We start from the raw sequence: 15,772 nt of genomic DNA, 5'->3' as shown, positions 1-15,772 counted from the left end.
TTATACAATCAGGAGGGGACTGAAGGAGGGAGTGAAAGAAGGGGAGAGAGGAGAGGTGGTGGCTGAAGAGGGGGTGAGGGGTTGGCGGGGGGTTAGGGGGGTGGAGGGGAAGGAGGGGGTGGAGGGGCAAAAAAAACGGAAAAGGGAGGGAGGGGTGTGTGTGTGAGAGAGAGAGAGGGTCAGCTCCAAGGAGGAGGGGGAGGAGGAGGAGGAGGAGGAAGAAAAGGGAAAGTTCTGGGATGCTGGTTTGAATTCCACACAGAAAACAAGGCTGTTTTTTCCAGGTGCCGGAGCTGTTTTACGAGACGGACACGTCTCAGTCATGTCTGTAATTCAGCCCCGAGTTCAGTGATTTATTTTGGTCGCCTCCTGATCCGTACTTTCATCTCAGAGGGTTTCTGAGGTTTGGCACTTGCATAGGGAAGGTTGGGGGTGGTGGTGTTGGAAGGTTGGGGGTGGTGGTGTTGGGGGTGTTAGGGTGGTGGTGGTGGTGGTAGAGGTGGTGTTGATGGTGTTTGGGATGTTAGGGGTGGTGGTGGGGTAATGGGGGTGTTGGGGTAATGGAAGTGGTGGTGCTGGTGCTGGGGGTGTTGGTGGTGGTGGTGGTGGTGCAGGGCCTCGTGGGATTCGATTACATCCTGAGGGGAGCCGGTGTCGTCTTTCGTCATTGGCCGGTGGGCAGTGGCGTGACGTGAGCAGGCGGTAAAGTCGGGCATGGCGAGGGCTCGGGGTTACCAGTCCATCGACGAGTGGCCACCTGATCCCCCGACCTCCCCCTCCCTCCCAGGGTTCCTCCAGCTGACCTCAGGTTTGTTTGGTTCTCTCACAGCAGTATTGCCTCATTGCACGAATGTTGTGGGTTGAATTCTGTGTGGATTTTGCAGTGTTCTTCCTGAGTGTGCGTGGGTTTTCTCCTGCTACCCTTTAGCCTCCTGACAGACCACAGACACATCTGGCTGATTGGAAACGGCAACTTGTCACAATGAAAGACTTGTTTCTTACTTTAGTAGTGGTCGTAGTCAGTCGGTACGGGTCGTTTGGATAGAATTCTCTCCCTCTGCGAAACTCCTGAATGGATTCATGTGACTGGGGAAAGTCAACGGTGGTTCCATCTGCAAAAAAGAAAACGACAGGAGAACATCTGTAAAATTTTTCTTTTTTTTAATCTTAGGTGAACCATCTCTTTAATGCAGCACTGTCGGCATCTCCAACTCCTGCCCTGTGAGGCCCCGCCGCTCCTGCACGGTCACGTGAGGAAGAGGTGGAGGAGGAGGAGGAGGAGGGTCATTCCTTGTTTATTTTCAGGAGGGGGCAGGATGAAAGCGGAAGGATACAGCAGGTGCATGCAAAGTCACACACACAGACCCACACAAATCTCAACAATTTCCGACCTTCACTGGGCCCTCAGCTTTCCCTTCATATCCTGCCTCACACTCAGGGCTCCTTCTCTCCTGCAGCCATCTCCTCAAACCACCTGACCTCAGGGAGGTCAGAGGGCAACACAGGGTCGCACAGGATCCCCGCATGCCGGCCGATCCGAGCCGTGTGTTTACGGCAGGTGCCGGAGTCCTGATTGGACGGCTCTCCTCGGCAGCTGGATAAATGCGTGATTGGATGATACGCAGGGTTCCAGGCTGCATCCTCTCACAGGAAACATTGTGACAATGAGAGTGTAGGGAGGAAGCCAGGGGGGTGAAATAAAGGTTAGAAAGAAAAACCATCAAAGAAGGAGCTGGTGGTAAAACCACATGTGGCCTGAAAAAGAGACGAGGAAAGAAAGAAGCTCTTGGAGGAGTAAAGTGGAAAAAAAAAACAATTTTGGTCTGGGAGCAGGAGCTTTTTTTCTGGTAAAATCAAAGACATTTTCTTTCTTCTTGACATTTATCTCATATTTCTGCTGGCACACCCTTACACATCAGGAAGCTCCCCTGGGCTGTGTGTGTATAGGCTGAGTCTGTGAGACTGACTAATGCTGGCTGGTTCACTGTCCACTGTGTTTCCTCTCCTGTGACTTCAGCTCACTTTTATTGCACTTGTATAACTTCTGCTATGCCCGGAATCCGAGTGGATGGACAAAACAAAAACAGGAGTGGGAGGTCCCATCATTCACGCTGTCACTCTCAGAGGGCATCTCTCCCTCAGAGCCTGCAGTGCACAGTGCACAGAGCTGCGATCAAACACGACGTCCAGCTTCGCGTCGACTCGTGTTTGCCAACCTAAACAGCTGCGACGGCTGAAAAGAGCCGTTAACGTTTTACTGCGACTCGTACAAATCGGGACGGTCCACACACTCAGGTGCAATCTCTGAAATGACCTCTCACCCCTCCTCCCCCTTTAAAAGCCAGAGGAGACTCTGACCGGCAGGATCAGCGAGCTAAAATAAACGCCTGCTTAATCTGCGCTCCATCTCAGGGTCTGGAACGGAGCAGGAGAGGGTCGGCGGCCCTTAAAAGACGCGAGCGGTCGGCGGCGCGGCCAGATTTAGTGCCATCTTGGGAGTGAGCGCTGCCAGTAAACCCGGGGCCCAATAAAAAAAAGTCATGCGATGGATGAGCGGAGATAAAAAAGACTTTAGCGGGGGAGACGGTGTGACGATTAGCTTCTGCTTCTTCACCTCCGACTTGTCCTTCTTTCCATCCAGCTGCTCCTATTTTCTACTTTCAAAGGCTGATTCTTTCATGAGGTCCGGGCGGCGCCGGCTGTCAGATCTTTATTCTTCATCCCAGACCCGGGTGAAAAGCAGACATTGAGAAAATGGCATATTTAGCCCGCTGTTTACAGCCTGCAGAGAGAACACTTGGACATTTGGATGAGGACAAAAAACAGGGAGGTGCCTCAGAGGGCGGAGTCAACACCTGGCAGGGGATTTTTTTTGTCACCGATCTGGGAGAAATGCCAGTGCCTCTTGTGACATCACAAAGGGATGATTCCAGGAATATGTTTGTGCACACAACTTCACAAAAGCTTAGCATGCAAAAGGAATAACTGAAGGACTTTTCACATTGCGGGATGAGTTCAATGACAAAGATACTAATCATTGTTGCAAAAAATATTATCAACTAATAAACTTGCAAACTAATTTTGCTCGACACGGATACTTTAGATGACTTTTTCATCTGGCAGGAAAAAAATTAACAACAAAAAGACAGAAATATAATAATTACACCAAATTGCTGTTCATTAAAATCACTTTATTCCCGAGCAAAACAGATCGTATATCACAGTCTTCCATCGCAATGCCGGAGTATTGTACACCATTACAGAATCCGTATTTACAGCTAAAATAAATAATATTAAAAATAATAAAATCACATTACAGAGACTTATTTATTGTACATAGGACAAATCCAAACACGACAACACTCACCTAAAAAAGGGGAATTCCGTCGCAAACACTCGCACCCAGTCGGGGATTAACTGTCCCTTCTGAGGCCGCAGCCATAAAGCATCACGCTGGACGAGGAGCAGAAACCAACATTTTTTGGAGGGAGAAAAGAAAAGAATCGACTAAAAGGTAGAATTATAAAGGCAAGTAGAACCACCTGCACAGTGACAGACAGTTTAACGTCAGCAGCAGGGGGGGAGGATGGCCGTGACCAAACCAGCCCAGAGCCCGGAGCCCAGAGCCCAGACGCCAGGGGGTCAAAGTTCACGGGGCTGAGGGAGACATTCACTACCTGCGTGTTTATATTCGACACGGTCCTGGTGTACAGTAAAAAATAAAAGCTGTGCTTGGATTCAGACGGCGAAAGTGGAGATTAAGGGAGTGGAATAAGCAGGATGCTGTTCTGACGGCGCCCCCTGCCGAACCCCGTCACCCATTATCAACACTGAAGTTCTGGGCTGCTGCCTCTGGAGCAGCACTGTTCTATCTACACGTTGCATCACGACTGTAAGCTCCCGCAGTCGTACAGACCGGCCGTGTGATATGTGTGGGTGATGGAATGGAGCGCTCCTTCACATTATCTACAGGGTTAAAGACTTTGCATTCAAAGACGTCCCGCTCCCTCCTGCCCCTGCTGCACTGCCGCTTCCCCCAGTGAACCAAGAGATGGAACCAAGATCTGCACCAAGTGCGGGCAGAGGACAGCGTGTAGGCGGGCCGCTGCCCCCTAGTGGGAGTGGAGGACTTTGTGGAGAGGGAGAGGGGCAAGGAAGAGGAGGTAGGGTTGGGGGGGGTGAAGGGAGGGGAAGGGGAAGAGGAAGGGTCTCCACCGTCCTCCTCGTCGGAGGCTAGCGATACCGCAGGATGACTGGAACTGAAACAGAGAAGGAACACATCACACATTAGCCGTCTCAACTTATTCACCTCATAAACTTGTTCTTTTCATTCGATGCATCCCCGACCTTTCAAACAAACTCCCCCAAGATCCCATCAAGGCCACTCGTTTCGGAACCGCTTGTGTCATAACTTCGATCCGGACCTTTGTGATGTCACAAAGGGTGTTGATAACTCACACTTTCAGCTTACGTAAGGTGGCAAAAACACCCGCCACCGCCTCACGTGTCCACACATGTGGAGGGTCTTACAAGGCATCACTTTTATCGGACTGTTAAACCAGGTTGTTTTTACTGGAGGCTGTAAACAGCGGGCTAAACGTGCTCTCTGGACATCTGTTGGCCTCTTTTTAGGGGACAGGGAGGCATGTGGGGGGTTGATTAATTGTGTGAGGAGGCTACAAAGACTAAAAAGACCAGGAAATGATGGTACTAATGTACAAACAGCCGGTGGTATAAATACTCACTGATGATGATGAGTAGGAGAGCGACCACGACCAGGGCGATGATCATCTTCATCTGCCCACCACACAAACAAACAAGGGTTAAACACATTCAATCAGAGCGAGAGAGAGAGAGAGAGAGAGAGAGAGAGAGAGAGAGAGAGAGAGCGTGAGAGGAAGCCGGCCCACCTTCATGTCCCTCCACCACATCCTCCGGTGCAGCTGCTTGGCTCGGCTGCTGAAGGCCGACGCGTTGTCCGACAGGCTCTCTGCATGGTCACGTGACCGCAGCAGCAGCACGGACGGCAACACGTGAGGAGGAGGAGGAGGAAGAGGAGGAGGAAGAGGAGGAGAAAGAATTGGATGAGTGAGGGAAGGAGGAAAGGTGAGGGAGAAACAACTGTTGTTATTCACCAAGTAAACACACAGGCCTGGCTGTGATTAGGACTTTGATGTGGGATGAGTTCCGCTCGATCGCCTCGCTGCACTTTCTCACTTGTTCTACGGTTACATAAGTCCCTCGACTCTGAGATCACCGTCGCGGCCAAACAAAGTTGCTGAATTCATGCACGTGAGCTTAGAATTCTCTCCATCCACTCACATCACCCCCAGAGCCCCCCCCCCCGTCCCACCTCGGAGGCTCCGTGTTTGTCACGCGTCTGCTGTTTTGCGCGTCCTGCGTGTGCGCCTGTTAACGACTCGTCATTACTGCAGCAGGGAGGCGACTCGGGCCTCCGAGGAACCGCCGCTTGTTAATCTCCAGGAATTTAACAGCGGCTAAACCGCCCGTCTGTCCGGCAGGTCGGCGCGGCCGTCGCCCTGCGAGGACTGGACACGGCCGTGCGAGGGTCGAGGGTGTGGGGAGCAAAAGTAGCCGGCGGCGGCGCGCTAACCCTGCCGCTAACTTTGATGCACGCAGGGCAAGCGTGCAAACGCAAAATGCGTTCCAGATGTTCGTCATCGTCTGGGCGGCGGGACACGACTCGACACTGGGGGGGGGGTGGGGGGGGGGTGCGCTTACGCAACTCGGGGGTAATAATGAGGCTTTGTGGCGCGAGCACCACTGGCTAACGTCTTCATCTGGCGGAGGGGAGGGAGAGGAGGAGGACGGCGAGGAAGAGGAGGAGGAGGAGAATGAGGAAGAAGATGAGGAAGAGGAGGAAGAAAAGAGAAGGAGGAAAAGGAGGAGGAGGATGAGAAGGAGGAAGAGGAGGAAGAGGAGGAGAAGGAGGAAGAGGAGGAAGAGGAGGAAAAGGAGGAAGAGGAGGAAAAGGAGGAGGAAGAGGAGAAGCAGAAAGAGGAGGAAGAAGAGGAGGAAGAGGAGAAGGAAAAGGAGGATGAAGAGAAGGAGGAAGAGGAGGAAGAGGAGGAGGAGGAAAAGGAGAAGGAGGAAGGGAGAGAGGAAGAGGAAAAGCAGAAAGAGGAGGAAGAGGAGAAGGAAAAGGAGGATGAAGAGAAGGAGGAGGAAGAGGATGAAGAGGAGGAGGTTGGCGTCTCGTCGTGTTGTGTCTGTCTTGTTAGCAGCCTTGAGTGCGTTGCGAGGCGAAGACGGAGCGCTGAGCTAATCGCACGTCACTCCTCTTCTTGACAAACACACCAAGTGCGTTTCTGTGTCTGTCCGTGTGTGTCACCGTGACAGAGATGGGCCACAGATTGAGATGTCAGACGCACACCTGGCAAAGCGCTCAGGCTGGACCCGCTGTTAGCGGCTTTAAAGTGCACTGAGTGACTATATATACACACAGCTGCTCCTACCGTGCACGCCACCAGAGAGCCAGAGGACAGGAAGCGGTCGACTGGCGTCTGCTATGTTTCACTCAAGAGCGCAAAGTCAGCTCATTGATTGAAAATGTTGTCATTTTTCAAAATAAAAGCGTGAAAAAGACCGTACGGCCGTCATTACTGCTAATGACATAACAACTGCAACATAGATTATATACTGAAGGAGACACATTCGGCTGTTCAGCACAGGAAAAAAAAAATGTGCAAAATAAAAAAATAAATCAAAATTCTGACTAAATGTTTACTTCTTGTGTCCAGTCTGCCCTGCTGGTGTTTATCTCATTCCTGGCTTCAGCCAGCCAGAAATCCGTATGAGCACGAAACCATTATACACCCTTGTTAATTTCTGCCATGCAAACACAACATGGAAAAGAAATCAGTCAACATTACAGCTTGTTTCCCTGCGAGGGAAAACAGCGCTCGCCATGTGGCGGCCATCTGGAAGCCGTGCGTTAAGAGTCCAACGTTTAAACAAAAGCTGCTTGATAGGAAGTTCCCTCTAGACTCCGGCTCCGCTCTCCGCATCGATCTTGTGGCGACGCACTAGACACACGTCGCGTCTGACTCACCAGACTTGTCCTGAAGGTCCTCCAGGCGCTCGCCTCTCTCGATCACCTTGGAGATGTTCTCCTGCATGACGTCGATCACCTCGTCGACCTGCGACTGCACCCTGGGGAGACGGTGGGGGGGTGGGAGGGCGTCGGGAATAACAGCCGTCAGGCAGGAATAATAACGCTGGAATTTATCAAGGTTTCTCCTGAAGTTTGTTAGTGTTACACAACTCAAATTGAAATACTGGGTGCTTAAAAGTCATTCAGGAAACGGGACCTTTAACTTGGTTTGCTTGCTCAGCTTTTTATAAAATGTGTGCTTCAATAATAAGTTATGGCCGTCAGCCCTTTGTGATGTCACAAAAAGCACAAAAAACCCCAAGGCAGCTGCTGGCTTCACCCTGAAGGACCACCTTCTTCCTTCCAAACTACAAAACATTCATCTTAGCTCAAACCTAAAAACTGAGTGTTTTTTAGAAGGAGGCTATAAACAGAAGGCTAAATATGACAGAATTCTGGGATAAATTCGAGGCCACTCCATTGAAGTCCAGTGCAGAATAAAAAGGATGTGAATGTCCAGTCGTGCTTTATTATTGTCCCAGAGTGAGCGAGAGGGGGGCGGGGTCAGCGGGAGGGCAGGTATCATTTTAAAAACACACCGAGGCTCGTAAGTCAGATGCAAGACAGGACTTTGTTTTTCCTCTCGCTGCTGATCACATTTTCCTTTTTCCGACACGCTGATTGTCTGCAGAAGAAGCAGCCTGGACTCCTCGGCCTTGGACTCGTGCTTGATTGCACATTAGGGTCTGGTGACATTCAGCCGAGGCCAAAAACAAACCATCGGGAAGACACATGGGCTGCCGCAAAACACACGTAAACACAGCGCCAGGGTCCGACCTGGGGGGGCCCGGCCCAATGTACACACGGCGGCATTCCAAGGAGCGGCGTTGGTGCCATCTGGTTTTATGTGTTTGCAATGACAAACTGTTGAGTGCGAGCCGGGGGGGGGCGGCAGCAACTCTCTCAACAATGACCTTCCCGGCTCTCTGGGAGAGCGTGACTGGAAAGTGAGCGCACAGCCGGGGCGGGACGTTCCTGGGAAGGTTACACAATGAGCAGCGGCACGCGGCCGCTGCTCCCGGTAAACACGGCGGAGAACAGGTTGCGCAACGCCAGCGCCAAAACTCGCAGCTCTGGCGAAAACAGCGGGAGAGAGGCGTGATCGACTTTACTTACTGCTTGACTTTGTCGTTCTGGGGGCCAAACCTGGGTCCGCTCGGCCCTCTCCTGGAAAACACACACAGACACAAAACACACTCGCGGTTAGCAGCTGCACATCATTGCTTCCTGTTTGCAAAACATTTTACTTTATTATCATTATCATTATTATTATTCTTTTTCCCTGAGTCTGTGGAATGCTTAATGCGCAAGTCACTTTAAATTCACATGCAGTTTCTCTGGAAACTAGTGAAATACTGTGACGGGTCTCTTTTACTGCGTTGGTTGATTGCTTTACCTTGTTGAAATAATGCCATGTACAGCTTTTATTGTTTGCAATGTACTGTGGCAGATGGAACCTGAAAGTCCAAGACAGATTTCCTCCTTGGGGGACAATAAAGTTTATTCTGATCCAATCTGATCTTGTCATGGTTTGATGATGTCACCGCAAAGAGGTGGAAAAGGTGATGCCGTGACATAAATGGACTTTATCCCTGCAGGAACTCACAGGAAAAAGTCTTCCTCCTCATCAGAGTCCTCTTCCAGCAGGTTCCTCTGTCAAAGAGAGAAAGGAGTCAGAATATACATCATGTATACTGAGTGTTTACTGCCACGAGTGAGTGGGACGCCGCGATGGGAGGCCTGGACTGCCGCAGACAGAAAAGCTCCTCTGCTCATTGATGATCTTCACAGGAAGAGGCTCCAGGAATAGGATCTCGCTGGAGTAATGAAGCTCATATTTTAGCAAAGGCTGCTGCTCTCATCAATTGAAGCTGTTTCTGTCTACACGGCCGGGCCCTGCAGCTATTGTGGTGCATTTGAGTCAGATTTTTTTTTTTTTTAAACGTTTATCTTCAGCTCTTTTAGACTTTTGCCAGAAACCTGGTGTGGACCAGAGGGAGATTTATGCCTCTGGATTCGAGAATCCAGACTAACCTTTTTCAATGAGAGAATTAGGACGGTGGCAGCGTTCAATTACCCAGGAAAGAAGCAAATATGGATCAGGAGGAGACAGGAAGAGTCTGCTTCTCATTGGATGCCAGACAGCAGAACTATTTACTGCTAGTGGATGGAGAATTCTTCCACTTTACAAGGGATTGCGTAAGAGCGCAGCTTGCATTAAGACGCAGCCTTCCTCTCGCGAACTAAAGGGCACAAAAGACAAACATCAGGTCTGAAGAAGGCAGCAGCTCTGCTTCAACCCCAAGTTTTTTGTCCACCTGCAACCACAAGGAACTTGCTGGAACCCTATGGAGGTTCAGCGACCTTGACAGCTGTCTGCACACAGTGTGCCCATGCAGGTATTTGATTTCTTTTATTGGGGCTACAGAGAATGGTGGCCACCTGATCCAAGAGAGCTTTATAGGTCCAGTGGGTAACTCTCTCCTTCTGTACGTCCTGCTTTCTTTGAACTGTCTTAAAGAGGAGACAGATGGCAGGACTGGTGGCTATCATTAGAGGGGGCTGTAAAAGAAAAAAAAGAAAAGAAAGAAAAGGCAAATACGGAGGAAGAGAGGCGGCGCTGCGGCGGCCCGGATCTCTACCCGAGAGCACAACTTTGAACCAGGTCAATTCAATCACCAACAGGATTTCAAGGAGGAAATCCAGGACTAGGCGCAGAGATGATGCTGCAGGAGGAGAATGAAGGTGGGCCTCTGATGAGAACCAGACATCTGGCCACAGCTGTTCAGAACTTTGAGTTCTGTCTTCCACTTTGATTTTCTTCAAAGGGTTCAGTTCCCCTCAGTTATATTTCCACGGCTAAAACAGACCAAGCTATTCTTTGGTTAAAAATGCGGTTAAAGGTTTTATTCTATACACATTTTCAGATGTTTTTTTCAGCATGCGGAACTCAAGAGGTGCAGCCTTGCACTAAATCTCCAGAGAGAGCAAATTTAGCACCCTGTTTACAGTCTCCCACTAAAGCTCCACGTCCTGCTAAGCTTTGATGGACCTTCCACATGTCTTGAAGGAGACAAAACAACTCTCCTGAACTCTCTATGATAAGTCACCATACGTCTCTCTGTCCACCTGTTCTCTTACCCTCTCACTGCGTATGGATCCCGTGACTTCGTCATCGTTAAGGTGTCTCTTGAATTTGGGAGGCATGTTGCTGTCAGGCTGCTCCTCCTGATCTGGCTCCCTCTGCAGGTCAGGAGGAGACAAAACAAATTCCTCAATTAATTTTCTCAACAACAACAAAAACAAAACAAAAATATTGATGATGATTGACTGATATTGATTTTAACTACAAATATATAGTAACACGTGCAAAACAAAGAATGAAGTATGTGAATAAAACAAAGATCTACAAAAAAGTGCACTAGGTGAGTTTTGATTTATCATTATTGATAAATCAAAACTCACCTAGTGCACTTTTTTTTTGCATCTCTCTGCCAAATAATATTTTTGACATTGTCAGTTCTCCTAACTTCCTGACTTTTCTAGTTTGTGTAGGCATCTACTCTCACTTGCTATGAAAGGAAATGTCATCACAGCTCATTGTGCCTTTAGGTGAAACACTCAGTTGTGCAGTTCATGGAAAATATACTGTCCTTCAAGTGGTGACCCCCTCGACCCTGTTTTTACAGCCTCCACAGAGTGCTTCATTCACAATAAACTAAACAACATGTGATCCTCGGATCATGCACGCACGCGCAGGCACGCACGCACGCACACAGCCACAGACACGCAATCAATGTCAATCCAGCAAAAGTGATACCATTGAATCCAGCTCAGTCAGACAGTGTGGCTTTTCGCAGCAGTGTCCTTTAGCTGGCAATGTGTTTGGAAAAGGCCTTATAATAGCTCCGAGAAGAGAGAGACTTTCCAGTAATCAGAGTGGAGGAAGCACAGGACAAAGTTCTATCTGATGCAGAGGCAGCAGAGACATGCACAGAAAGACAAAGGCAAGAGAAGCAACGGTTAGAAGATTAGTTTAGCAGAGAAAACGGTGTTTAAAGATATGAATATTGATGCTGCAGGTATTGTGATTACACAGAAAAGTAGAGTGATCATAGAGGTTAGAGAAAATAAAAAATATTAACACTGTTACTGTCAAGACTTTTTGCATTCTTTATTGGTACCTCAAAGCCGCTGTGACAACTGAGTTTAAACTAATATGAGACAAAGTCGCCCTCTTCTTTCCTGACGAGCTTCAGCGTCAGCTGGTATCCCAAATCATGCACACGCGTCATCATCACTTTTTCCCATCCCCTACTCATCAAATCCCTGTTCTACACATCGTCATCACATTTACCGTCAAATTGAGGAGTGCAACTTTAATCAGACACGAGGGCCAGAATGCTTCAATGTACACAGGGAGACAGATCAAAGGATCAAATGAAACAGATTAATATCAGTGCTGGAAAAACAAAAACCGCAGATGTTATTATGTCACAGCTATGACAGCTAAAAGCATCTTCTAATAAATTGTCACTCCAATTTAAGGTAAGGGCTCAAGATTACACTGGCTATGCCCATAGCCATAATAGTGAGGTGTCCGTAAACCACAAACACAACTGTCGAGTAGCGTATTTATTTATCTTGTTCAGAAAGGCCTCGGGGTTTCTGGGCAAAATTAGCTATGCGGCTAAGCTAGCTTGCTAACACCACGGGCTAACCTGTTTGTGTTTACCTCGATCCGATGCTCGATGCCGGCAAACACAGACCGAGAGAAACTCGGGTATTAGTCCGGGCAGTGGACGGGTCGCTGTATTTCAGGGTTTGTTCAGTTTAATTTCATTTCAAGAGTTATTCGTGACGATGACACAGGAGCATCATCACCAATATTAGCGGTGCGTTTGACTTGTCTTCCGGTCGGGTCAGCTGACCAGGAAATGAACACAAACAGCTGGAGGAAAGAAAAGGGCGGGTGTCGATGCAAATATTAAAGAAATTAAGAAAACACTTGCAATTTATAGGCCCAACCTAATAAATATCATAAAAGTAAGTAACCATCATAGTCCATTGCGAGCAGCGGATTTTATCTTTAGTTTTGGGAATTTTAGCACTGATTTAGGTCACTCCACATTCTTTTAGCAATACTATATTGTTGTGTGGTTTCAGAGCCAAAGGCCTTTTATTTGAAGGTTCACCTTAAATGTATTCCGAAAAGACATAACAAGAAATAACAATCGAAAAAAAATGAACAGCATTTCACTGGAGTGATGATTTTGTGTGTGTGATCCGCGCCTGTAGGTGGCAGCAGTGCGCAAGACTATCACATAGTCGACGAAAGCGTTTGTTGCCAAGAGGAAGAGATATCTCGGAAACGAGATAGTTGGTTGGTAAGTTAGATTTGTTTTGGGTGCATGAAATTGGCATATTATGGGCGAAAACGGTCTTATATTTTTAATACACGCTATTTTATAAACAAGTCTGCTGTTAAACTGCGCCTTTTTGTTTGGCTCTGAAAGCTTTCTTCGGGCTTCACGTGGCGTGGACATGCAGAGTGCCGGGGAAGGCAGCGGCGGCGCGGCTCCGTCTCGACCCCTGTTTGGAGGAGCGATGTCGGCTCTCCTCCCCAATCACGTCACTGACATCAGCGAGATGAGGGAGATCCCGGACAACCAGGAGGTGTTCGCCCACGCCCACACCGACCAGAGCCTGATCGTAGAGTTGCTGGAGTACCAGGCCCAGGTGGCGGACGAGAACGCGGCCGTGTATCACTTTCAAGAAATCGCGGGCAGCAACAAAGCCCAGGAGCCGGGACAATGCGAGGTGAGCAACGTGGTTCCTCTGCCCAAGTCCGGGCTGTCCTTCTCGCACTGCAGCTCCGCCTGGATACTGAGCGGCACGCAGCGCGTGTCCAAGTTCAACGAAGGGGCGGCGAATGTGGTGAACGTTCACCTGGGTCTGTACCGCCTGCCCCAGTTTTCCACGGACGTCCTGGTCTCCTTCAATGACCCGCAGAGCATCAGCGCTGCCAGCAGCAGCGCCTCCGCGGCACAGACGCACCGGGAGCCGTGGACACTGGTGGATTTTCAGCGTCTGTTGCAAACTCTGACTTTGCACGAACCAGGCCTGTTTGGGTAGAAGGTTCCAGTTTGAAACGTCACGCCGTGATCTTAACTTGAGTACATTAGTTTGGTTCCGAGGACATGCAATTGTTGGAATCAGACCACCCATCGCATGCCGTAACATAAAGGGGCAGATGTTCTACTCTGAATTTTTCTGATATTCAAAAATACAAAAGACATAATGTGATGAACATCCAAATAAAGTCACATTAATTGTGAGAAATGTAATTTTCCAACTTTCCCACAATTGCCCAAGTCATTAAAGCATTTCCTCTTTACAAATCCCTGGGATATTTCTCTTTAGGCCTCCTGTTATCCCTTTTCATGCTTTAGTCTGACAAACAAGGAGAAAGTGGTTTCCCTGAAAAAGTTCTTTTCCATGAACAATCTTCCATTTGAGGATCACAACAAGCTGCTGCCTTACCCCTAAGTTTGACAGCAATGAATGAATGAATGAACACTTGATTGGTGTACTGGTAAAGCCTCTAAATGTGCACCACAGAACACAATTTAATGGCAAAACTGAAGCTACTAGATCAAATGACACACATTTGGTCATAAACAGCGAGCAGTTTAGAGGACAGGTCCCAGTAGGAATATGTATCAGGTTCACAGGTTTCCAACCCACAAATATGCCATTAGTCTGAAGCTCGACAAAACAAAGAAATAATTCAGTCAAACATGAACCTGTTGAAAGGCACAATTTGTGGAATGGAAAATGACCCTCAATTCGCTGCTGTCTCGAAGTGAAACAGCCGTTTTGTACTTAAAAGCCTTCAGTCAGGCACTAAATCATGGAGGTAATTTCTTCCTCAGAAATGTAAAACCTTTTTGAAAGCAGAAAGGCCTTGACTCTACTGTTAATTTTAATTCATGCTAAGTACTTTTAAGTTTCATGTAACAAACAAGAGGAAGTGCAGTCTGTCTATCCAAATCTGCAAGAAGCCTTCTCATCTTTTGGTAAAAACAGGGGATTACAGTCTCATAAAGTCTGGCATCTTTTCCCTGTAAAGTGCATTCCTCAACCCTGAACCACACAGCAACGTCTCACCCTGACTAACTTTGATAAACAAGCTGTTATTGGCTCTTTCTTCACCCTTGCAATCCTGATAATGATCTCGGGAACATCTTGCATCTTACTGGAACTCTGTGCCAGGGGACCATTCTTGAGCAATTACAACTTTTTCCATATTCTCATAGAATTTTACAGAGTAGACACCTAGTTAACGTAGCGCAGTGATCTCAATTGTTTTGGCTTGTGTTACTAGTAAGAGCTTTTGCACATGAGAAATGGTGAACAACTTAACAAAAGAACACTCTTAAAGCTGCATTATTTCAATAAAAACACAATTAACACTTAAGTCCCAAGTGACAGTGTGGGGCAGCAAAACCAGGCCTGAGAACTGTATATCATAATGATATAATGATAAGAATAAGAAGAAAAGCAAACATTTGTCTCAGAAATGAACACCTCATTTGATAGGTTTGTGTTTCAGGATCCAGTGTCTAATAGAATTAAACTGAACCTTTGGCCAAAACTGGTTCTAGTATGAATTCTAGATTGATATCACTTGCATATACTTAATCCTCTGTCTTGAGGACCCCTTGAATGCTCATTTCCTGGCAAGTAAGCCTCTAAACCATCTCCAAGGTGTATCCAAATCGCACAGCTGTATCTGATAAGTGATAAAACATCCATAACAACTACTGATATTTTTAGCAGAATGGATCAAGAACAGCTAAAGGACAGAAGGCAGGGGGATTATTCACAATGGAAATAAGGTGGAAAGTTGGACGAGCTTGCAGTGACGTTGGTCAGAGCGGATTGCGTCAATACATTTCAAAAGCCACAAATAGGTACGATAAAAGTAATTCAGACCTGAGTGACATATGTGCATATTTTCTCACAAAAAATATTTTGAGGATTAGCTGCTGTCAGGATTGCTGCTAAATAAAGCAATGCTGTGTATTGTCAGAGCTTAACAGAATGCTGCAGCACTGACAGAAAGTGTGTTGACTTTGTGCCACAGAGGATAAAGGGGGGTCCCAGCACGGCCAGTGTCGTTGACTTGTACTGACCTGATGTCACGCCACCTTCTGTCGTCTGTTGGGGAGAAAATAAAGCAACAAAAACACCTTCTGACAGATGAGTTCCCAAAATTAAGATAAATACAGCTCTTCTCTGAACAACAACTGGCTACTTCCTGGAATTTCCCCCAGCAGAGTGGGAGGTCTGAGCAGGTGCTGAAAAGGAGCACAGAAAGTATGTAATAAAAATGTAATTGCAAAGGTTATTTAAATCTGAATGATATTTTCTTGGAAAACTACACGTCAACAGCTCTACCATTAACCTTTTTCATTCTTTTTTCATTTGTTTCTGCAGCATCTGTATCTGTTCGACATTTCTAGTACATCTGTGCGGGTTTTTAGACATGTGCTTAGTTCCTGCTGAGAGACTTCCAGCTCCAGAGTCATTTAT

General features: G+C 47.7%; 2 protein-coding genes across 5 annotated transcripts; one reads left to right on the top strand and one right to left on the bottom strand.

Annotated features, from left to right (window-relative positions):
* Positions 1-3,170: 3,170 nt before the first annotated feature.
* vamp4 (vesicle-associated membrane protein 4) lies at positions 3,171-12,103 on the bottom strand. Of its 4 annotated transcripts, XM_076039288.1 has the most exons (9): positions 11,910-12,103; positions 10,995-11,141; positions 10,316-10,417; positions 8,781-8,827; positions 8,291-8,341; positions 7,073-7,173; positions 4,911-4,990; positions 4,746-4,797; positions 3,171-4,259 (listed from the first exon to the last, which is right to left on the bottom strand). In XM_076039288.1, exons 2-9 carry the CDS (start codon positions 10,995-10,997, stop codon positions 4,234-4,236), a joined length of 462 nt encoding a protein of 153 aa, XP_075895403.1. In that variant the 5' UTR covers positions 10,998-11,141; positions 11,910-12,103; the 3' UTR covers positions 3,171-4,233. The 4 variants fall into 4 exon arrangements, with proteins under 4 accessions (XP_075895403.1, XP_075895405.1, XP_075895404.1 ...); XM_076039290.1 differs by lacking the exon at positions 10,995-11,141 and having other exon boundaries at positions 11,896-12,103; XM_076039289.1 differs by lacking the exon at positions 10,995-11,141 and having other exon boundaries at positions 11,910-12,102.
* A 395-nt stretch (positions 12,104-12,498) lies between these two features.
* Positions 12,499-13,575, top strand: rangrf (RAN guanine nucleotide release factor). The gene is made up of 2 exons (XM_076039287.1): positions 12,499-12,561; positions 12,691-13,575. Exon 2 carries the CDS (start codon positions 12,719-12,721, stop codon positions 13,307-13,309), a length of 591 nt encoding a protein of 196 aa, XP_075895402.1. The 5' UTR covers positions 12,499-12,561; positions 12,691-12,718; the 3' UTR covers positions 13,310-13,575.
* The last annotated feature ends 2,197 nt before the right edge of the window (positions 13,576-15,772 follow it).

Source organism: Nelusetta ayraudi, unplaced genomic scaffold, assembly GCF_046127955.1.
Source record: "Nelusetta ayraudi isolate G7.1 ecotype Tasmania unplaced genomic scaffold, CSIRO-AGI_Nayr_v1 ptg000059l, whole genome shotgun sequence".
Taxonomy (NCBI): domain Eukaryota; kingdom Metazoa; phylum Chordata; class Actinopteri; order Tetraodontiformes; family Monacanthidae; genus Nelusetta; species Nelusetta ayraudi.
Note: the sequence above shows the minus strand (reverse complement) of the source record. Positions and strands in the feature narration are given on the sequence as shown.